This window comes from Acromyrmex echinatior, chromosome 18, assembly GCF_024713525.1.
Source record: "Acromyrmex echinatior isolate Ae372 chromosome 18, ASM2471352v2, whole genome shotgun sequence".
Taxonomy (NCBI): domain Eukaryota; kingdom Metazoa; phylum Arthropoda; class Insecta; order Hymenoptera; family Formicidae; genus Acromyrmex; species Acromyrmex echinatior.
In genome coordinates, this window is record NC_141869.1 from 889,063 (window position 1) to 913,691 (window position 24,629).

The window sequence follows — 24,629 nt, forward strand, 5'->3', positions numbered from 1 at the left end:
CAATTATAAATTTATAAATTTAAAAGTGGCTCACAAAATAATAAATAATAAATGAAAGGAGCATTCAGCCACACGCAGGATGATTTTTTGTGAATATCATATACAATATATTTCAAAATCTTACACGTTAAAAATATGAAATCATAAACGTTTCGGCCATTATTAGGTCATCTTCAGTATGTTGTGTAATAAAATTAATTAAATGATAATTTTCTATATTTTTAACGTACGATTTTAAAATATATGACATTCCCATAAAATATGCGTGTGGCTGAATGCTCCTTTTATTTATTGTTTATATATAAAATTCGATATTTGTACTCTCGAGTATCCATGCACTGACAGAAAGGTTAATAGGATTCTATCAACATCTTTTAGATAAGTAACTTTTACTACTCTGACAAAATGAGAATTGCGCATCGTCGTTATCATAGTATTACTTATACAACATGTATTTATATTTAGGGGCGAAGTTTTCTATCCTTAATGGGATTGAAGATCTCAAGCCCGTTAGGAAATTGAAGTTGAGATGTAGTTACACGTACGGTACATATAATGCGCAAAACGTTGCAACCGGTAAGGTAAATCACAAGCCTGAAAGGTGACTCGGTCCATCCGGCCGTGAAATTATTTATTCCGTATAAATGCGATCCGAGGCTCGTGTACACGACTTGCGCGTGTATCCCGTTGGGGGGCGTAGGGCGCGTAGAGAGTAACTAAATCAACGTCATCGGTAAGTTTAATTACGGCAGCGCAGAGCAACAAAAGAAATCGGCGCCGCGCCGTGGCTCTCGGGTGGTCCACGTAATCGAGAGGAAAAGAGATGCGCGAGACTAGACAATCCATTTTATTCACATTCGTAAATTCCTTCCGTCTCTTATTTCTTGAAAAAAAAAACGCTGCGAAAAGGATAAAGAGAGATAACAGAACGTTGGATTACGCTTGAAGTACTATAAATGAGAAGTCCTAATCAAGACGTCGCAGAAATACAAAAAGCGCTAATCATCAAGAGATGCAAATGCGTGAATAAAAAACTTACTTTATTACAATAATTATGAAATCACTAGCGTGTCATGACGATCAAGCGATACTTGTATGACTAAACTATTAATACCTGTCACGATCACAGTCGGCAAAAAAAGTCCGCGTTTGCAAGCAAAAGCCTGAAATTATAAGTCAATAATATGCAACAAAAACTTTATATGATCGTATAAAATTTTTTATGCGATTCATATAGAGTTACGTACTTTTTGCTTCTCTCTCACGCTTTGTTTTAAAATAAAAACATTTTTAATTTGAAATATAATATAATAATTTTGGGCAAAAAACTTGTTGCGCGTGTGGCTGTATGCCTCCTTCCTATTTACGTAAAATAAAAACAATTATCTTATTCATTATTCTTTATTACTATTCTCTGTATCTTTATTTTCTACTATTTCCTCATTTTTCTTCATTATTTCCTTTATTTTTTTCACTATTGATCATTTTCATATCAGAAATTTATCATTAACACTTTTAATACCTTCTTTTTTATAGTAACTCTGCCGTTGCCATTAAAATAGTTTATGCTTCTTCGAAACAAATACTCAGTCTCTGCTAAAAGCGTTCGCTCTACTTTTATTCGCGTGACCTATTAGCGCCTACTACGCGCTACGAAGCTTTTACGCGAATGCCACGTGCAGCAGCGAGCTTTCAACGACGAAAGAGCAAGACGAGGAGCGTGACAAGATTAATGGAGGAACAAAGAGAGAACGAGAGAAAAAGAGAGAGAGAGAGAAAGAGAGAGAAACGTTTAGTCGGATACCGGAGGGAGCCTACGAGTTTGCACCTAGAACGAACAGCCGGCGGCACGCGAGGTTGGCACACGAGAGTTACGAAGAAAGAGAACGTGGGAGAGAGAGAGAGAGAGAGAGAGAGAGAGAGAGAGAGGGCTGCAGCCCATCAGCCCGTTTAATTAATTAAAAGTGCATTAACGGGGGGTCATCGGCGACGTTCTATGGGGAGGACGAGGGGTTCTCTCCGTGGCGTTAGATACGCATGTAACGATCCTCTGAACCGGAACAACCGCGCTATTACTTTCGTCAACACAACGATGCTCCCTGGCCCCTTTCTCGTAGACCTTCCTTCCCTTTTATCTTTTCCGAGCTCCTCCCCGCAGTCAAGGATGACCACATTTTCCGACTCTAAATTCACTTGTATCATCTGAGTGTATTTTCTTAGCCAGAGGTTTCTCGAATATGGCATGTTTTTTTTTTAAATATATCATATTTAAAGTATTGCTTATAATCGTTTAAAAAGATCTTTTTCGAAATCGTATAGAAAAAAGGAATGTGCGAAGGGTTTCATTTAATATATTAGTAAAAATCAAATTACTACAAAATTACACTTTGCAGCGACGGGACGTGCAAATATCTTGTTTACAATACCCTGCATATATACGACATGTAATTATTTTCTTCTTTCAAAACCTGATGTCGCGTATACGATTTCGATGCAAATGCATACCCATTATCTTACTTTACAATTTACTGTAATATTTTGCTTACGACAGATTATATTATTGTATGCAATTTTATTTCGCCCGCTCATACGCGTCCCCCTACGAATTAGTGGGGTAAAAAGAAATATCGAGATTACGTCCGCCTGGCCTCGTTCGGCGACGTTATCGGAATCACGTGCAGATAGAATCGAAATACCAGGTGCAAATTACTAGGGAGATGCCCAGGTAGCACGGAAGTTTGACGCGCGCGCGCGCGCGCGCGCGCATGCTACCAGCTGACTCTCGAGTCCGCGAGGAACGTTAGCGTAGCGTAGCGTAGCGTGTAATCACGTTAATGCGCCACAACATCGTGAACGAGCCGGCCGAGGCGGCGAGGAGTGATCCCGGTTTCGCCAAAGGGATATCATCCCGCGAGTCAGCGGCTCTCGAAGAGTGACTCACGCCTGCCGTCGCTTGCGTAACGAAACCATGGAGAGTCGATAACGATAATCTTTGGCGAGCATTCCCTATCGTCGTGTCGCGGCGAGACGGAAGGAGGAAGCGATGACGAATCATCAATGACCGTGGCGAGATCCGAATCAGGTTTATATTTACTGATCAGCGTAGTAAACATTAGGAAATCGACCGTGGAATTTTTTTTTCTTTATTTTTTCTTTTTTTTTTTTTACAGGCGAAAATGTAAGAGGTAGAGAGAACCTTCGAATTAATTTATCTGAAGCGTGGTTGCACAAATTTGTTGACAGAATTAATGAGCGAAATTAGAACGCAGTAAAGAGCTATTAAGCTTTTTTGGTCCACAAATTTGCGTCATTAGTATGAATTAAGCGCCGATGAGAAAGTATGGTTAACCGAAAGTATCGACTCAGTGATCGAAATGATCAACGGTTTCGCCGTGTTAATCGCCGTTTGTCGTTGCACCTGGATTTATGCATCCCAGAGAATGTGCGCGCGGTCGCGTGGTAATATATGACCTGAAGTGTCCTAATGAGGGGAGTGGATCCGCAGGATGTGCAGATCGCGTGAGACGAGCGTCTAACAATGCGAGAGATCGATGATGAAGCGTGCCGTGCCGTGATGAAGCGAAGAAACGAGAATAGTTGGCATGGCGTCCGGTCGGGCGGGCAGCCGAGTCGAGAAGAAAGAATCAAATATTCGATTAAAAAATATATATTCTTTGCAATGATTCGATAACGTTGAAGAACGTTTATTGATTAATCTTCAAACAGCAGGGGTCTATTTTTCAAATCTTATAGCTTTTCTTTGAATAAGATTTGTTATAATTCGTTTTTTTTTTTTTCATTGCATTCTCTGCAAAATATGACACCATTTCAACGTTACTAGTGGCTTGCCTGTCCTATAAACACTGTAAATTTCTTGCAGGGAAATCTTACTTCAATTAAGTGAAAATACAACCACTCTTCAAAAAAAGTGAAAATATTTCACTTCTTGATAATTTTCACTCTTTTTAGAGTGAATTCTCACTTTAAAAAATGAAACTTTCACTCCTTTGAAGTGAAAATTCACTTAAAAAAAAGAGTGAAAATTGCTATTCTTTTTCACGAAGTGAAGGATGATTGTATTTTCACTTTTTTGAAGTGAGATTTCACTGCAAGAAATTTATAGTGAAGATTAATTCTTGAGCGAGTAGACAGAGCTCAGTTGAGTTTGAAATCAAGAGTACGTAGTATGGAATTATTTAGTACGAATTCTAATTGGAATTATTCAATTATTCTCTAGACTTCTACTGCGTTTTCGAGGGAAAACGGAATAATTCCGAACAGTTCCATAATGCCTAAAGGACGATTAATTCATGTCGCGGACCTTTGAGTTATTCGATTAACACCGTGCGATCGACTCGTAAATGATCGTGGACAAATAACGATAAACGTATCACGGAGTTATCGCATGTGCCGAGTAAAAGGGCGAAAAGGGGTCCGCGGACGCCACGTGCTAAGGTAACATGAGCGTGCTTGTCAAACTTTACTTCGTGAACAGTGTAGGGATGGTGCCTGCGTGCACGTGCGTTTTAATACGACGTAATGTGTTGCATGTCCACATTCATTAAGTAATTTTCCGGCCGAGAAGTCAGCGGTCTACAGCCGCGAGTCACAATTATGGAGGCAAACAGACATGCCGATCGCTCCACGAATTTTGTGACAGCTCAGGAGATTCGATCTTATCAATCGAACGTCTCGCAAAGAGCTTGAGAGATAAAACGAGCAAACTAGACCGTTATATGTATAGAAGGACTTGTTTGAGATAATAATTTACGAGATAATAGTTTATTTATATATTTATATTATATGCGTTAAAATAAAAATATATTTGACCTTATAGCTAGAGGGGAGACCGAGGTCAGTTGAATATAGGGGTAAGTAGAATAATCGAGGCTACATTAAAAATAAAACACATGAGACATGCGTAAATGTGTCTGAGCACGCAGCAGCGACTGCCGCTAAGTCTGCTGTAACATTTTGTTGCGAACACATCCATGATAGAAGTTACGTCACAATTTTAAAAAATCGTACACCTAAGTAAATATTTTTATCTTAAAATTTTTGTTTTACAATCGTATATGATTGTCTGAGATATTTGATTTCTACTTAGGTAGTAAGTGTAGTTCTTACTTAATAAAGTTCAACAGATTTTTATGTGTCTCTTATCATATATTGTTAATGTTTTTAAAAAATGAACGGAAGGGGATAATAGATTAACCACAGCATGGAACTGTATGACTCATTTAGTGATGACTCTTATAGTATTTACTCAAAATTTTATTCCTTTAAAGAGATTTTCCTCAGTGGTAAATGTTGTACGTTTAGTTCCTTCATGTCCAATCTCGAAAACTAAGCTTATGACGTGTTTTTGACGAAATGAACAAATTTTGCAAAAAAAAGTATTGTTTTGCCCTGCGAAGCGAATGTTTGTATTTAAAATATATTTTTATAAAAGTTTTATTAATATGTAGCCAAAGATGTAGGTTAAAATACATTAATCTTTATTTTAATAATCTTAGTCGAATTACCCCGGTCCCGGGGTTAATTGAATCAGATGGAATGCATTAGAAAAATACATTTTTTTTCATATTAGTTATCAGTTTCCCCTTATTATTAAAATATTATTAGGTAGTCAAATGTATGTAGTAACTGGTGTAGAATTCATTTTTTCGATAAGTCTCTTAATTTTGTCTGTAAAAATTCGAAAAAAAACTGAAAATCTATTAGCCCTGGTCTCCCCTCACTGGGGTGATCAGACATCTTAGTGCAATTTGCTAAATCGAGATTTTTAGATTTCTATACTTTTCTCTTTCTTTAAACTATATATCTCGAAGCTCCATAATTCTGTCGACTTTTACACATTATGAACTTATTCCTCAATCAATTCTCCATCGATTGAGAAAAAATTAATCAAAATATGTTCATTTTTTATGGAAATTACGATAAATATGGATGGGATCCCAGGGATCTGAGTGTGTATAGCTAGATTTAATTGAATAAAAGAAATCCTATGTTTAGTCAATGCGTATCTTAGTGCTTAAATATTTCTGTACGAATTTATATACATATCTGATTTCGCAAACCGCGCTGAAATCTTTTTCAGTCATGAAATGCAGTTATATGATCAGAATCAGAGTAGTGACAAGCAATTTAATAATTTGTAATGCCAGCCAGCATTTTTATAAGAATATTGATAACCTGACGTTAACGAAAATTTTAAATCTGCGAATAATTTATTACTAAAAATAGAGAATATAGAGAATATATTTGCATCGATAGTCTCTCATAGAAATGACAGAGAGAGAAGTCTCGCGAAATTTGTCGGATTACTTCACGCGGCACAGTGCAAGAGAACGTGCGGCACAGTCTGAGGTATAAATTTCCGTGTGTCGAGTAATTAGTCGTGGAACGCGATAACTCGGAGATATCTCGAAATCGCGATCTCGCCACGCACGTAGAATTCGCGCGCGTTTCCGCGCGATGCGGCGCGGCGTGTTTCGCGACGTTGAGCGACTTCGGTGGTGCTGGTGCTGCTGGTGCACGTATCACTCTCGTGTCGAGCAGAACGACGACGAGGGGGAATCGAGCAGAATCAAGTTCTGAGATCAAGTCACGCGTAGTCTAAAAGAAAGTCGTTTAAAGGTCAGCGGTAACAGCAGCAACAGCAGCAGCAGCAGCAGCAGCAGCAGCAGCAGCGACGGCGGCGGCAGCGACAGCAGCAGCGGCAGCGGCAGCAGCACGGCTCGACTTGCATCACAAATGCCAATCTACTTACGAAATGTATACAGAGAACAATGATACTCTCTTGCTTACCACCGCCATCGCCGCCATTTGCCTCTTCATCCTAATCGTCGCGCCGTCCTTTTAAAGGCACTTGCGCAACCAGCGCAACGATACCCGAGAATCGATTTTCTCCCCTTTCAACCCCCTCGCGACTGTACTCTCAGCCGATAGGCTAAAACCCGTCGCTTCCGGCAGGTTTCCAGCAGATTGGCCGAAATATCGCCTTCGGCAATCTCGTCACGCGGCGATAGTGTCGATGATGGTTCGGTTATTGTAGCGAAAGGGTGGTTAAATTCGGTTTCTCCTTCGCTGCAACGAAGCAGAAAACCTCCAGCGAGTTATACCGAGAATCGTGATCGCGCGATCGGCCGCATTGATCTCGATTGGATCTCGATCGCGCGCGATTATCCTCACGCGGTAGATCTCGCGCGATCTCGCTTTCCGCCTGAAAGATTTCGCGAAAGAGTCGCGCAACGGCGACGGCGACGGCGACGTAGACGTATCTCCGGCGTCATCTTATTCATATCCGCGAAATAATGCTGAATAATTTTACCATAAATACGGCGCGTCCGTGTGGGCGTAAAGTAACGATAATGCAAGTAAATAATGGACGCGAGAGTTTTATTACCTAGGCGGCTGAATGGATGGTGAGATAGAATCTACGTGTCCGCGCCGCGCCGCGCCAGCCGCCACGGATGTACAGCCCCCTCGAGGGGGCTGGGGGATCACATCGGAGGATGCGAGATGCGAGGGACTCCTCCGTGTGTCTTCTTGTGCCCCATCAGCCCCGTCTTTCTATACTCGCGACGCGACGCGACGCGACGCGACGCGATGCGACCCGCAGTCGCCCGGAGCCTGAATCCGAGATCCTCCTTCGTCTCTTTTTCGTTCTGCCTGATGTTAAAGCCGTTCCTTCGCTCAGCTAACGAGAGTCTTATCTTGGCCAAGTCCTAATAGCGAATTCGGTTGGCGCACGTACTAGTGCGCACTTGTGCATATTAATGCCGTTGTATGATTTAATCCAACGTATAAAAGTAAAACGCAAATATTTCAAATCATAAAATACTGAGGATTTCGCGATTTAATCCGTTTCTATATTTATATTAAACACACGTTTTCGTCTAAAACGTAAACAGTAAGGAAATTGACATGTTGGATTGGCTACTGCTAGCGTTATGGTCTTACGGACTTTACTATGATTGTTAATTCGTTTACTGTTTACGTTTTACTGCTTACGTTTTCTAAAGCTCTACCGCGAAAAGAAAAAAACCTGAAACAGTACTCAGAGGACTGGCGAACGCAAAATCTTGGATAAGTGATACACGTTAATCTTGTAATATTTCAGTAACAAGCAATAGAATTTGGTATACAGATTTCACATTATCCTATATATATGATTGTATCAATTAAATTACAGTTACAGGTTACAATTGCATGAAACAGATAATTGATTACATTCGTATCCTTTACATTTCTCGTCTTCGAAAAATTAGACGCATCAAGTATTCAACATATTTATATACATGTTTTTAAAATATACAATCTCGTAAATACTTTTAAAGCTGTAAGACTCATTTAATAATTTTTGCAAGTTTGTTAAAATAATGAAAATTAACCCGAAACACAAATGACCCATCGTGTATACTAATTTTTATAATCTCGGTTCAATTGACTCTTCATGTTTTCTAATTTTAAAAATTAGAAAAACATAAAGAGTAAGTTGAATCAAGATTAAAGTTAATCTACATTGGTAGAAACGAGCACAAGTATCGCGAAAATAATTATCTACTAAGAATCCAAAGGCTTTGTATTATGAAAGCGATCACTGTGGCTACCTCGAAGTCGCGCTACCCCCGCGTCCGCGCATTATTATCGAGGTCGGAACGCTTCGACGAGCAGAAAAATATGGACGTATCGCGGAGTATAGCTCTCATACCTTCTCGCGGGAACGAAACGTATTCGTCCGAGACTCCGAGCGGATAGCGTGATCGCGATCGCGATACGAAACGCAAAGTCGCGACGACGATGATAAGCGTTTCAGCGAGGATCGCGCGCGAGGACAATTCGGGGCGGCTTCATGGCTGACATTTTCCTGGGCGTTTATCGTGATAATAAGGCTTTAGGTCAGAGGGTGTGGCCTCCCCAGATTGATTCGGCGAGCTGTGCTTGCTTCTGCGCGTTGCGTTTTCTCATTGCGAGTAGTATGGCGTCGCGTCGTTTCGATTCTTCTATTCCATCTTGGCCGCATTGCGTTTATCGCGTTGCTATATCGAGGAATTTAGTCGGTGATTCGTTCCCGATAATTATGAAGTACGAGCCAGCTTGATCACGCGAGTTATCGGAAGCGCCGTATCGAAGGCGCTCGAGATATTACGTAAACTGATAAACGACTATATTTAATTAAGTTTCTAATTTCTGTTCTTTTATTAAAATAAAAGACGGTAGGAAAAGTGTTCGCGATTTGCTTCGAAGTATCGATGTCTTCCAGTGATATCTCATTTCAAGATGAAAAAATCATTACGAATAATTACGAATAATTACGACATTTTTATATAGTAATCGTGTTTAAAAACGATGAGATTCTTTCTTATTTTCTCCTATCATTTCTCGCGATTTTCCACGTTCTCTCGCGAACCTATTAATACAGCACCAGCAACGTCGTCGTAGCGAGAAACGTTCTTGCACTCCGGAATCATTGGCTGCATGCTAATCGATTTGTAGGAGAATGGATCTTGTGTTCACCAGAATAAGACAAACTGGATTTATTGACTCGCTATAGCCGAGAGAAAAAAAATTATTCCTTTTCCGAGGACGATTACAACCGTCCGTGGTCGTCATCGTCGTTGTGTTACTGGTTGTTGTGTGCGACCAGTAACAACAAACCAGCTTGTGATCACCTGGAATAATCAAGCGGAGATATTAGCGTAGCGTGCGTTCGCGCGCGTGGGAGTGTACGCACACGCGCACGCACGCATAAACCCATACGCGTTGTGTATCCGCCGGTACATAATGACGACGCGCAGTATCGGCGCGGCGTGGGTGTTCGTTCTCGCTCCGACAGATTCGAAAACGCATTATTAACACCGGCGACCCTGGCTCTATGATTACGCGCATTAATAGCCGGATGGACGAACTTTGCTCGCGCTCCGCACTATCATTATCATCGCAACGCGAGAAAGAGACGGATGAGACGAGAGACCGTAGGAAAAGAGGCTGGTCCCACCGCGGCGACGGCGGGCCTCGATGGATCGAGAAAGAAAATTACGAAATTGTAATTTCTTTCGCTCGAACGCATTTCACTCCAACCCTCGTGTTTAATATCGCGTGTGTTTTTCGTACAGCGCCATTCGATCTTCAATGTATTTTGTTGGATTTATATATAATCAGCAACGTCGAATACTGTCTTTACGTTCACGATGCGAACGAATCTTAAGTTTTCTACGATAAGTCATTGCCTAGCTTTAATAAGTCTTAAGCTGTAAGAAATTGATCAATTATAATCGATTATTCTTCTTATATTCGGCTGTGATTGGTGGTTCTTGTAACTTGGGGCTTAAAACTTAAGTAATAGCTTATTGTAGAAAGCCTATTATATTCATCATATTAAACTAAGAGGCTCCTATTCTGGAAGTCTTAACGACAGTACCGTTATATTGTTGTCGCGCAGCTTTTTTATCATATGTAATACCTGTGCAACGACAATGATATTATCATTGTCGTTAAGAGTTACAGAAGCTTGAATTTAAAACCAAATCAGGTTTAAGTGAACTTTGTTTTAATTGGTCAAATTCAATCTCAAGCGCTGGCCTGATTACATTACAAATCACACTTGGCGTTTTGTCTACACCTTTTTTCGATCACATTTTCAAATCATCATAATTCTTCTGAATTCAAACTTGGATCACCGAAAAAGATCTCCGTTTATTCGATCTTTTATAATAATTTTTTTTTACATTTACAGCGAATTGATGACTACAACCGCTTTCGAGGTTTTGCCTCCGTTTTTTTCTATCCGCGAAAATAGATTTTCTGATTTATACTCTTTTTTTTTTTCTATAAAAGCGAAATCTTTGCGATTAAGACAGTATTGTTCAACGTTTTCACTACGATTTAAGCATACGAATTTTTAAGTATAATGTTTCGCGTGCATATATCTCGCTTGCGCACACGAGCTCCTTTTCAAATTGCATATCAGGTACGATCGAATGTCGCGAGTGTACCAATCTTCCGACGATGAATAATTCATTGTGTAAATAATTCATAAATCATTGCGGCTGCACAAGCCGCGCGAGCAGCAAAACCCGATCGAAAGCTCGAAAGCTTGCCACATGATATTTTTCAAGGAATCTATAAGTGTTTCTTCGCGATACATTGAAACATTCGACGACATCTCTTTCACCTTTTATAATTTCAATTTTAGACAAAGAGACTTTAACATTTTACAGCTTGAAATCTTAAAGATCGGACCACAATGGGTGCTTTCCATTTAAAGATGACCCTACACGGTCAATAATACTGATCGGTAATATTGAATCAGTAATACTGGCAGTACGCATCAATATTTATAGTATTTTTATAACTTTACATGATCATTATTATTGACAATATATTTCACTTTTGTTTTACGTACATTATTTGTTACACTGTGACATATATTGTGACGTGGATCCTAATAAAGCGATATTAATGCTTGAAAATTAAAATCCAGGTCATCGTCAGTATTCTATATGTCAATTCATCAACATCAACATCACACGGTCAGTAATATTGTCAGTATTTGTTAGTACTGACAGTATTATTAATTAACCATGTAGAATCACCTTAATGATACACAAGGTGATACAAATCTCATCCTGCCTTTCTTAACATTCAGTAAGTAACAAAGATAAAAAACGTCACTTGTGTCTACTTATGTCAAATGGAAGGAACCCAATCTCTTCGATTACCCTTTTCGACAGGTACTCGGTATGATTCCATGGCTTTGGCCACGAGTTAGGATACCAGCGGAAGTGTTAAAGTCGTAAAGATCGAAACTGATGCCGTAACTGTCTCCCAGCTTCGCTTTTGATACCCACACGGATTTCCGGCGCGAGAACAGTATCGAGGCCTAACATCGCCGGCGACGAGTGATGCGTCGATCCGAGAGACCCTTGTAGAAATCCTCCGAATGTCATACATCAAAGGCCCTGTAGCGAGGTGGCACTCGTCGTCCCTCAACCTGACGAGAGAGGAAAAGAGAGGAAAAGAGAGGAAGAACGAGCGAGCGGTGTACCATGGGGCGCGAGGGCGGCGTTGCTCGTGTACAAATCATGCAAAGGATGACGCGGCATCCCGCTTTCCGTCTTCCGTCGCTCCTCCTCGTGCGTGCTGGAGGCTTCGTAGGGCGAGACAGCGTTGCGCATGTTGACGACGCTCGACCCAGGGACCTTCGCCGCGCGTATCACCATATCGCAAGTCATTCGCCCTCCGTTCTCTTCTCGGCAGATGCGCCCTTTACAATCTTATATGTTATTAGAATGAGCCCTAGAGGGACTTTAATCGATTATTGTTAGTAGAAGGGCTTTGAACGTATGTATTTTTCCTCCAAAAGTTATCGCTAAAGAGCTTTTTATATTGCATATCTATTCCTATTATTAGCACTGAAAATATTAACATTTTGATAAACGTAGATAATCTATTGCTGATTAAATAAAGAAAAAGTTATCCAAAAGAGATAGCATTCGATTACATCGTACGAAACATAACGTTGTATTAAACATTGTTTCCTTAATTCAATAAAAGTGACATAATCAAAAAAAACTTAAGGAAATGATTAATTAATTAAATAATATCGACAAAAAGAATGTATTTTTAGAAATATGATCAAATGTCATTTTGGTTATTTTGGTTTCGTAATCCTTAAAAATAATCTTTCTTTGTTTGATTTTGATAGTTTATAAAATTATAACAATTCGGAATAGTTCATCAAAAGTAACTTGAAATATCGTCAACAGTTTATATTTACTTTGATCAACTACAATGATTAAATTCAAAATAAAACAATTTCTGTTTCAAATTTTAATCATCGAAATTATCTACTCTAAATGTTTGTAGAAGTCTCTCTTTTTTATTTACGAAAACAATACAACTCAACTCTCTCTCTCTCTCTCTCTCTCTCTCTCTCTCTCTCTCTCTCACACACACACACACATTCTTGTAGAAAACTTTTAACTAAAAAAAAATCACATTTTTTTAATTCAGTCACTTTTGAGATGAGGAAATTATATAATTAGACAATGTGATTGACATCTTTGTAATAATTTAAGTTAAAATTGAGAAATATTAACTAAATAAACGAATCATGTCTCTTCTTGTTCTTAGCAGACGTCGGACCTGGACACTTTGCTGTGCAGGCAGGATCTCGATCGTTTGCAAAGGTTGGACGAGGATGAATCGGACGCGAGAGATGCGCGGGAGCCGTCCGTGCACATGGAGGACTTCTTCGAGGTCAGCGGACCTACGGCGGTGTGCCGACCACCGCAGGCCAGTTTCGTTTCCTCCAGGAGTCAGCCGGCGGGCGCCGGTCAGGACGACGACGTCTTCCTCAGGCCGCCGCTCTGGGAGGATATCACGTCGAGTATCCAAAAGTTGGATCCGGAAAACGCGGATATGTTGGGCTCGCAGTCTCACATAAAAATGGAGACTGACGATGTGACACCGCCGCCAGTTCTCTCCCCGGTGGAGATCAAGACGGAACCGTTACCGCCACCGCCGACCTTGCATCTTCTCGAGGGACCGGCCACAAATCCCTCACAGAATCCCTTTCCAAATCCCTCTAGTGTTCAGCACGTCGTACACCATCGGACGACGACGTCAACAACGGCGACAACGGCGGCGCTTTTCAAGAGCTTTCCCAACAGCAACAATAATAATAATAATAATAACAACAACAGCAGGACTGTTAATAGTAATAACACGAGCGCGAGTAATCCCGGTAGCAATAACGATAACGGCAATGGCGGCAATAGCAACAACAACAGCAACAACAACGGCGGTAGCAATAGTGATTCGTCAACGACCAGTCATCATCAGCCGAGCGGCAACGCGACATCGCCGCTCTACAGCTCGATGACGAGGCTGATGTATATTTCGCCGCTGACGCCACCGATCTCCGATCCCAGCTCACCCATCGGCGCCGGTCCACCTAGGCGAACACCGCCACCCCCGTATCCTCAGCCGGGCCCGATTCTGAATCCGGCTCACAGGATCCAACCGCCGTCGATGTCGACCAAGTTCAACAGGCGGAATAACCCGGAATTAGAGAAACGCCGGGTGCACCACTGCGACTTCATAGGTGAATATATGGAATCCTTAATGTCCAACTTATTGTTAGGTTGTTATTCTGTAAGTCTTAATAACAATGTCGATGTCGTTAAGAATTATAGAGTTATATAAGAGTCTTAAGTCGGTATTCATAGTCGAGTCTTATTTCAAGACCATCTTAAGTAATGTCTTAAGACGCTAATGCAGTCCTCTGATTGCTTCTTAAGACGGTCTTGAGTATAAGATCTGACTATGAATACCAGTCTTAGAACGGTATTTGTAATCAGATTTTATATTCAAGACTATCTTAAGTAGTCAGTTTCAAGAAGTCACGAACCAATCAGAGAGGGCCATATTAGCGTCTTAAGATATTTCTTAAGACAGTCTTGAAATAAGAACGGACTATGAATACCGCTCTAAGACTCCTGTTCTATAACTCTTTTTTTTTTTGAAGAATTGAAAAAAAGAAAAACTATTGACTTATTTAGTGTCAGTATAACATTAAATTAAATATTAAACTAAAATGTTTAATTTCTGAAATTTGACAATATTTGTGGATCGGAGTAAATACGCAATAAATATATTTTTATCATTGTGTCAGTTATTAATTTAATAGTATCTTTAACAAGTAAGTATTTAAAAAAATAAAACATATATCGAAACTCTCTGTTAATAAAGCACTTTACAAACATCGTATAAGATTTTGACTTTATCGTTTCGATCGCACTCTTAACTTTGATCTTCGACCTAATTTCTTGTTCTCCTTTGCAGGTTGTACGAAAGTCTACACAAAGAGTTCGCACCTGAAGGCCCATCAGCGGATACACACGGGTGAGTGAAAACGCTGTTGTACTTTGACGTTTCACGTCGTACACGTGGTTGCTAATACAAAGGGGAGAACGTTCAAATTAGGGGGAGGGGCTTCCGTGTATTCTCTGGTAATTAGGTATGTAGCTCATCTACGCGAAGCGAGACGAAGAGTTTGAAAGCGCGAGGTCGAGTAGTCGACGTTTGCGTGTGGGCAGGGCGCGGTCCCCAGCCGTCTCTCTCTCTCTCTCTCTCTCTCCCTCCCCCCTCCCCTCTTTCTTTTTTCTCTGTCTCCTCTTTTCCATCTCTCAGTTTCTCGACTGGCATTACTTGCGTGCGGTGTCGCGCAAAGGCGCAAATGTCGCTTCTATCATATGTAAACGTGGTAAGGGACGCACGAAGCTCTCGTGGTATGCGACTCTCCGCTTAGAGCGAAGCTAGCGACCGACCCACATCTTATCCACGTCCAAGCTTCGCCAACACACGGACGCGAGTCGCGACACCAACACCGCCTGCCGCGTGTAGCTACCTGGACGGACACGCACGCTAGTTTCCCACACGCGTGGAGCGCACGCGTAAGAGCGAGAGAGATAAAGATGGGCGGAGAAAAGGACGAAGAGAGGTGCTTCCCGCACACGTGCCTACGCGGCAGTCTCTCGCGGAATGCAAGCCGGAGGCATCTTAAGTGCGATGTACCACTTTCGAATTGATACCTCGGTGAGTTTTTGCGGTAAACCCGTGTCATCGTTTGAAACGAATCGGTCGAACGATATAAAATTTCAAAAGATTCAAAGAACGCGCGCAAGGAGGACCAAGGCAAAAAGACAATCGCACGCTAAATCCTTTTATCCTTCACTTCATGCGTGTTTATCTTCTCGAAATTCTCTCTCTTTTATATACTTAATTAATAAATTATCTTCTAATCAATTTCGAGATTTGAAAATGATTTAAACATCTCGTTACCTAATGTAACCCTTACGGATTCACATTGAAATAAATTAACACGCGACCATAACATATATATATGCGCCAGTGATTCAAACTCGCCTTTGTGCCCTCCATTGACATTTGAATCCAATAGGCATGTTTTTCTCTGCGCTCGCGCATAGATAGATATATATATATATATACCAGCAATACCAGTTAAATTAATTTACTACCAGCTACTTTGCCGCGACTTGTACATCTTGTCCGTCGATCAATCCTTACGACATTCCGCCGATCGATTAGAACGGAGAACCGATCGATATGCGAGATTATACGAGGATATTTCAATTTGTCGCGCGATCTCTCGAATACAGGCGGGGGGGGGGGGGAGGGGGGGATCGACTCGACGTGGAGGAGAAGTCGAAGGGGGCACGTGGCCCTCGCCATTCGCCACTCGCCACTCGCCACTCGCGCGCGAGTCTATCGGACGACTCGTGAATGAACCCTCGCTGCACCGCTGTGAATGCACCGTGTCACGAGCCGCGTGTGCGTTCGACTTCGTTATTAATTCATTAACGTCTAGAATTATTATTATGTATTAGGTGTTGGAATTAATTCGTAGCGTTTTTAATGAAAGAATGTTATTTATTTCACATGAGCATTAAAAAATACATTAATGAAAGTACTTCCCATCACTTGTAAAACGCTACGAATTAATTCCAACACCTAATATTATACGAAAATGATCTTTATAATTAATGCGATAACTAACAGCTGACACTCAGTCGACGCGATAAATATAGTTTTGAATAATCATAATTTATATTAATCGTGACTTATATGTGACTTATGAGTGATGACGACATAAAAAAAAATATACATAATTTATAATTACTTTCATAATCCTAATTAATTGATTGAAAGAACGTCATTAATCAAACTATCAAGCTCTAATAATTTTCTGACATTTTTTCATACGTGTTTATCTTCTCAAAATTTTTAATTATTAAGAAATCACTAAATTATCTTCTAGTTAGACTGAAAATAATTTAAACATCTCGTTTTTCATGATATTTCATTATACAATATGTATATAACAATATATATGTATATATAAATATATGTAATATATATACTTGATTGTTCTAACTTTTAGAATATTTTTCCGATCTGAAAGAAATCAAAGTTTAAGCGCTATCATTAATCATCAAGAGATTAATCAAGAACCAGACATTGCGAGAAAGCCCGGTAGCTGAAGAAATCTGGATCAAAGTAGGGCTAGGAAGCGTATTTGGAAAGCAACTTGTCCGCGGAATGGAACGCTGCCGGCTCTCGGTGAAAGTGATCCAAAATTAACGGGGACGCCTGGAGATCCCGTAGGTGTCACCGGTTCGACCGATCGACTCTGGAGACATCGTGATGCAATATCATATTTCGTGATATCGCACGAATCAAAGAATACGAATAGTCACGCTCGCAATTTTATGTTTCTTCCAGCAGTTAAGAATGTTGAAGAGAATTTCTTCTAAATAAAAATACTTTTATATATAAGACGGATAAAAGCCTTGAGCGTAAATGTCGTCGAAAAGTCGCAAATATTATAATATGTACGTCACACAGAGTTCGTGCCACGTAAATTCCAACGTGCATTGCATTTATCAATTTTATCGAGAGTTTAAACTTAGAAAATATCATTGCAGAAAGGAAGATAATTTTTATAAATTTTTTATATTTATATTAACTTTCCATTTCTATTCATTCTTATTCTTTTCTTGAGATTATATATTTTAGAACGTTTCACTCGAGAATAGTCGAATATTTTTACGCTTTAGCGGCAAAAAAAATATAAATTGTAAGATATGATTTTGTATGGATATTTAATATATTTTCCTTATTACTTTAAATATGCAATTCCATTGAAAAGCCGCAATAAAAGATATATTAATTTATATTAATTTATTAAAATCTCCATTTTTTTTTTAAATACTATCATAATAAGCTATACTTACTTATTCGGTTTAATATTCATTTATAGTTTCTACTTACTTTTTTCAAAAAATTAAATCCATATCCATAACGTTTCCAAATACTAGAAAAAAAAAACAATCAAGTATACAATACGTTATCAATAACAGTGATTTTAATTAGAATATAAAAACACTTCAGCTAATCATTTACGAGTAAAAAAATGACTACTCTCGGGTAATAAATCAATAATCATAAATTGTTATTGATAAAAAAAAATCTGTTTTCTGAAATCATTTGTCAGCAGGATAAATGTTTAAATAGGAATGAACCTGCCAATGTCGGCCGACAGATCGAGAGGAAATTTCGCCGTTCTCGCCGGCGGAGATCCGAGGGAGAAGAATTCTCACGTGAACGCGCGCGATACCGTAAATGGATAGCGCTCGTGATAGTAGTACCGTTCCTCGGGCTGTGCGTCGCGTGGCACGGTGCGACGTGATGCTGCAGCGCTGAATGCAACTCTCTGCGGCGCGGCGTGGCGGCGAGGACCGGTTAGGGTCGTCTCCTACAGTATGCCGTATGCCGTATACCTACGGCGCACGAGAGAGGAACAGGAACGAGCTAGAAGGATGCGTGGGTGTATCTCTCAGCTATCGAGTTCTTTCTTCTCTTCTTCTGTGCGTGCTCGCCCTCCCTCCTCCCTCCTCCCTCGGATCCCCCGTCGAGCCTTCGCCTCGGTCGCTTTTACTCGCTTAGCACTCGCTTCTTTACTCACCGTTTCGCGCATCGCAAAAGAATCTTTCGTCGCGATCAAATTCGCGAACGGTTCGAAGAGGCGATTGTTGGGGTAGGAGATATTTAAAGTTTCGATCGCAATGAATCGCGTAGGTAATTTAAACGCGCGAGATGCGTTTCGAGGATTATGGAAGTGTCCTGTCAAAGCGAATCTGTCGAATCTGACTCGACGATCCACTTTCTAGTTCTTGATTGTAGCGATTATATATATTATATTAAACTGTAATAGTAATAAGGCTCAATATATTTTGAAAAACGGAAAGACAGAAGGCTACGAGCCTAAGATTAAAATTCAATCTTAACCCTTTGTCTTTCTGTTTTTCATATTATATTATTCATACTAAAGGGACGAATTTCACACACAGCATCTTATGTAAATCAATATGGCGACATTATGTTAGATACTCATTGGTCCAGCAGTCTTATGTTATGCTTATACTCTGTTATGCATTTCATGTGTGAAGCCCTTAAGGGCTATCACACACAAAATGACATAAGCTGCATAAGTAGCATAACACCGCTGGACTAATGATTATCCGACAAAAAGACATCACATTGATTTGCAGCTAAAGGGTGGAAGCACAGAATCTTGCAGAACGCAGAACGCATAAGGCATCATAATGAATCAATCAAAGTCCTTCATTTCCTTCCTTTCTACGAGATAAAAGACTCTGACTGGTTGATTTTCTTATGCCTTATGCATTATGCGTTATGTATGCACTCTGGCCTTTACTAAAAGTATAACATCAATGTTACAATTTCGCACTCAACCGTTACATATTGGGTCATTTAAAAAGTATCGGCGGTTTTTTCATTCAAAAATTGAACAAAAAACCGCGGATATTTTTTTAATGACCTAATATATTGCATTTATATTGAGTGCGAAATTATTAACATTTAGTTATATACACAAAATCGTCATATAACAGAGATATAAAAACGTGTATATATACGTACGTTATATTTGTGTTTACTAGATAGATAGGTATTCTTTGATTTTCTTATTAATTCGGCTATAACTATATATTCGACTTAACGATTTAAATCCTCTCTCTCTCTCTCTCTCTCTCTCTCTCTCTCTCTCTCTCTCTCTCTCTCTGATTCTAAATGTCAATTCTCCAAGTCCGATCTGCGTATTGCGTATCCATATTCCGATGGCCTGAGCATCCAGTAAATTTTAACGTCACTCATCGCGCGTGAGCTCTCAATCCCGTTTATAAAGATAATACGCCACAGGCGCGTGTAAAATAATAACAACAATAAGGAAGGCATATTCCTCGATAATCGGCGAAGCTGAGCGGAATGCGGGCATGTTGGTTCGCATTAGCCGGTTGCAATGCTGCATTCAGTTGCATTCGGCCGGTCGCTTATACTCGCGCGCGGTCCGGGGCGATTGCGCTAGAATACAGGTGAGCGTGTTGCGGCATGCAGGTACAGTTAAAGGTCACACCGTGCTGCATCTCTCGCAGCTGAGAGGCGCGACGGGGTATATACACCTAAGTATACCGCATCCCGCGGCTCTATCTCACAAAGAGCAACGCTTTGTTCTCTAATAGGTCGCCGCCGTCTCGAAACTCGAACGGAATTTTCTCGCTCGTGAGACGTACGAGTCGCACCGATTAAACTTCCCCATATATATCGATATACGCTATATACGCTTTCGCACTTTCGTGTAGAATGATAGGCGAAAAGGACTCGATTGCACAAAGACTACTGTATCTCGAAACATATAGAAACAAAAAAAAAATAGATTAGAAATCAAGGATTTAATGAAACTCTCTTGAAATCGAGTATATCTCGGAAGAGAATGATTAAGTGACAAATCAAATTATCCACGTTATATCTTTACTTAAGAATTAATCATTCAATAAGTGTAATAAATCAGTGATTCCAACAGCTCATTAGTCGTAATAATTATTATACGATCGTTCTCAGACACGCATCGTTGTGCACGTTTTCACTTATGTCTTTCCTCTTGTTGGCTGTTTCAGGCGAGAAACCGTATCAGTGTCAATGGCCGGAATGCGAGTGGCGATTCGCCAGGAGCGACGAATTGACGCGGCATTACCGCAAGCACACCGGGGCTAAGCCCTTTAAATGCGCGGTTTGCGAGCGCTCCTTCGCCAGGAGCGATCATCTCGCGCTGCACATGAAGCGGCATCTCCCGAAGCAACACACCAAGTGAAGAGAGTACGTGGACAGAGAGAGAGAGAGAGAGAGAGAGAGAGAGAGAGAGAGAGAGATCCTCTCTTTACTTCCCGTTCATTCTCGACTACCTGTGTTGGACGCGCGCTGCGTGGTTTTCGCCATTCAGGCTTCGAGGCGCGGAGCTTTACGAAACTGTTAGTTGGAGAACATCGAGAGTTTAGAACCGTGTAGAAATTATTAAGAAAAAAAAAAACTGTTTATCGTCACAAATATTATCGTAATTTCTAAATGGAGCGATATCTATGACATTGTATTGCAAATATGTATATTCTGCGTTCAGCAGAAAAAGCAGGTTTGCAATTATTGTAAGATTCTTCGACATTGATTGATATGGATTTAGATCTAATGAGGAACCAAGGGAAAAATCAATTATATTAGAGAATTTTACAATAATTGTGAAACTGATTTTTCTTCCGAATGCAGCCATTGCATGTATTTACATTTTTACATTTCTTTCCATACGTCATTCCGTTTTTGTCACAAAAAGAGAGTCACGAATTTAGCGGATCTTTTCAAATTGACTTTCGATCCGCGGAGGCACCTTCGACTCACGTTCGTTTACGCAATCATCGATGCAATTGAATTCGCTGCATCGTCCTCGATATATATGATTATTCCGCTATAGTTTCGGCTATAGGCCCGATCGTCGATCCCGATTCGCAATATACATATCAGGGAAGTATTTCGAAGCGTCTCGAACGAAGCCATCTCGGCTCGATCGCTTCGGTTACGCTCACTACTGTTCGGTTAAGCAGTCATGATGAAATACATCCTCGGTGTGGGTGGTGATCGCGAGGAAATATTTCATCATAGTACTGTATACTCACTCACGGATCGAGTGAGGGATAATACAATCCCCGTTCTTCTTAGTTAACTATAGCGTAACTTCACACCGACGGATGGGCCCGAGTCTATGCGAAGAGAAGTGAAGCCAATGCTCTTGGAAAGTAAAAGCGAAAACACGCGTCTTAAAAAAGGCAGGTTCTTTATTACCAATCTTTTACATTCATTTCCAAACGTTTACCTTTGATACTTTATCGAAATATTTGCATTCGCGGATAATAAGAATTTTTTCATTCCCATGCACGTGTTTCTCCCTCACAATCTTTTCTACATATTCTTATTTACTTAAAAAATTCAATCACATACTTGTCGCACAAACGGCAGCTCCGCTATCGTCATTCATATATTTTTTGAAGCTGTACACGAGTCGTCATCTCATGACGCCGTCGAGTCCCTCGAGAAATGATTTGCCAGATTAAAGCAACGCTATCTCGAAATTATCGCTATCTCGAAGCTGGCTGCGACTCGAGATATCCTGTTTGATGTGTAAACGATCGTGCTTAAGAGTCGAAGAAGCTTAATCCGCGTCTCGCGCCGCGCGCATCATCATTTCGATAGTCGTCGCTAACGCGAAATTCGCCCCGATATTTGCCGAACCTCCTTGATAGCAGAAACAGATAGATAGAAGAGCGAGTATCACGCTTTGCCGTTATCACGTTCGTATGTGAGAAACGACACGATATCGTGATGCCTTATGTACAAATTCGCGTAGTCTTGAAGAGATAAGATGTCTTATAGCGGTCGATGTGCGCGTGCACGTGTATGTATGTGTGGGCGAATGTTGCGTCCGTGTGTTATATGCGAGTGTGTATTTATATGCGTATTCTACACGCGCGGTAGTCTATATGTATGCGCTTGTGTATACGTGTAAAAAAAAAAATACAAGAAAAAGCAGAAGATACGCATCTGATAGCCATGTAGCTAGTGTAATATTATCTGTATATTACGCGAAGCGATGGGCCGGGAATAATTCGTTCTCACGCGTGCTCCGATCGATTCGATCCGATCCATCGCTCGTTGTTCACCGTGCTTCGCACAAAAGGCGTGTGTGCATGTATGTACACCCTTTCGCGTCTAAAACCATGCGCTCTGCGGCAAAAATGCAAGAGACGAAATTTGTAGCGATAGTCAGGGATGGATTCACGTGGGAGACAATGAATTCTTTTAAGCTTTTGATCTTGTAAATTGCTGCCCGGAAAAAAATGTTGTGCGTTGTGTATACATGGACATTTTATATTTAATTATATATAATTGTATATAAAATATGTCAATTTTTTATATAATTATATATGGAACATTTTTTTCCGGATGGAGACCTCGATAGTGAGGTTTTTTTAAAATAATATTTGCTATCTCTCTTTTAATTATCTTTTAATCTTGTCGCTTTAATAACTACTTGCCTGGCAAGCAATGCTTCTATCAAGAGAATCTATCCAAAGATTTGTCCCCTTCTTTTTCTTTTTTTATAGCACTTTTTTATGACCTTAGGACTGTTTCGACCAAGACAACTAATAGTCGGATTAAATGAAACATAAAAAATAAAGTCGATTGTAATGTTGGTTAGTTTCGTCAGAGAGACTTACAAAGATTTTTATATCCATTCTCAAAGATTCTTCTGATGCAACTCAATATTAGAACAATCGTAATTAATCGTATTTATTTTTTAGATAATATTATATTTCCCATGTAAAAGATAGGATTCTGAAATTTTTTGATTTTTTAATAATTGTGTTCTTTGTACTGATGAAATATTCGCTTTCTTTATTTTCATAGTAATTTACTCGCACTTGATCCTTTCAGTCAGTAAGAAATATTGGTATTTTCAATGTTTAAAGACTTGGCCCGATATCTAAGCACTCCAGTGAAAGATATAATTTTGTTTCAAAATATTAATCAATATTTTAAATTGTAGAGACGAAGATGTATCTTTTGTTTTCTTTTTAACACGTTATCGCTAGGAAACCGGACTATCCAGCTTCAGGTCTCGAAAAGTTCACATCCGTCCCTGACGCGCGGAGAAAGAGAGGCGTCGGCGAAAAGCGATTTCGCGTATCTGGACGTTCCGTTACGTTCCGATACAAGCACAACAAGCATGTCCCACCTCGGGAGCGCGCGCAGGAGGCCAAAAATTCTGTCCGTAGTCGTCGCTTTGTATACAACGCGCGATCATTATAATAACTAAATGATCGAATCGTTATGTAGTTACGTAGTTACGAACGTTAGACGGAAAACGAAGTAATGTGTCTATTTATATCTGTCTATCCGCCTATCTCGTCACCGCATTCTTCCAAATTGATTCCCTCGAGTCGTTATCGTCATCGTCGTTTACTGTCCTTTCTTTCATTGCCTACAACGTGTCGTGGATCTTCCCATACAGTACAAACTTCTAAGGGAAGTCCTAGGGTGCGTTTCTCTTCACAGATGATGCGTAATTTTGTTCTTCCTTAATATTCCTAAACAACAAGGATAAAATCTAGAAGTGCGTTCCATTTTACGCGTGATGCATGATGTATTATTTTATCCTTGTTGTTTACCGATTATTAAAGGACAAAATGATACATCATGTATGAAACGAGACGTATTCCTAAAAATGTCCAGAAGATATCATTCTAAGAATATTCCCAGGATGTCTCTCGGATGAAGTATGCTGTGTGAGATCTTTCATCTCCTCGTATCTTCTCTCCGTCTTTTCATTTCCATCTCGTTCTCCTTCATCTTTCCCTTGCTAATAGCGATTGTCCCGCTTGTCTGCGTGTTGGATCAACTTTACGATTACTATATATAAATGTGAAATATACCTCATTTGCAGATACGCAGCAATAGAGTCGACGAGCCCGCTCCGAAGCGCGCTAATCAAATTTGTACGCACCTCCTATTCTCGACTTCTTACAGTCTGTCTATAATGTTTACGCTGTAATTTGTGTGTTGTGTAATTTAAATATATGCGAAATAGTATATCTCTCTGTAAGCAGTCGCAATTTTAATATACTAGTGCCCTCTTC

General features: G+C 40.1%; 1 protein-coding gene across 3 annotated transcripts in view; it reads left to right on the forward strand.

The window, feature by feature from the left end:
* Positions 1-24,595, forward strand: part of LOC105150561 (uncharacterized) — a 62,976-nt gene extending 38,381 nt beyond the window's left edge. For 2 of the 3 annotated variants that reach the window (XM_011063732.2, XM_011063731.2), the window contains 3 exons: positions 13,141-14,113; positions 14,854-14,913; positions 20,568-24,595. In XM_011063732.2, the coding sequence (XP_011062034.1) occupies positions 13,141-14,113; positions 14,854-14,913; positions 20,568-20,761 (1,227 nt within the window). In that variant the 3' untranslated portion in view covers positions 20,762-24,595. The remainder of the gene's footprint in view (positions 1-13,140; positions 14,114-14,853; positions 14,914-20,567) is intronic. The other variant, XM_011063733.2, reaches the window with a different exon arrangement.
* The last annotated feature ends 34 nt before the right edge of the window (positions 24,596-24,629 follow it).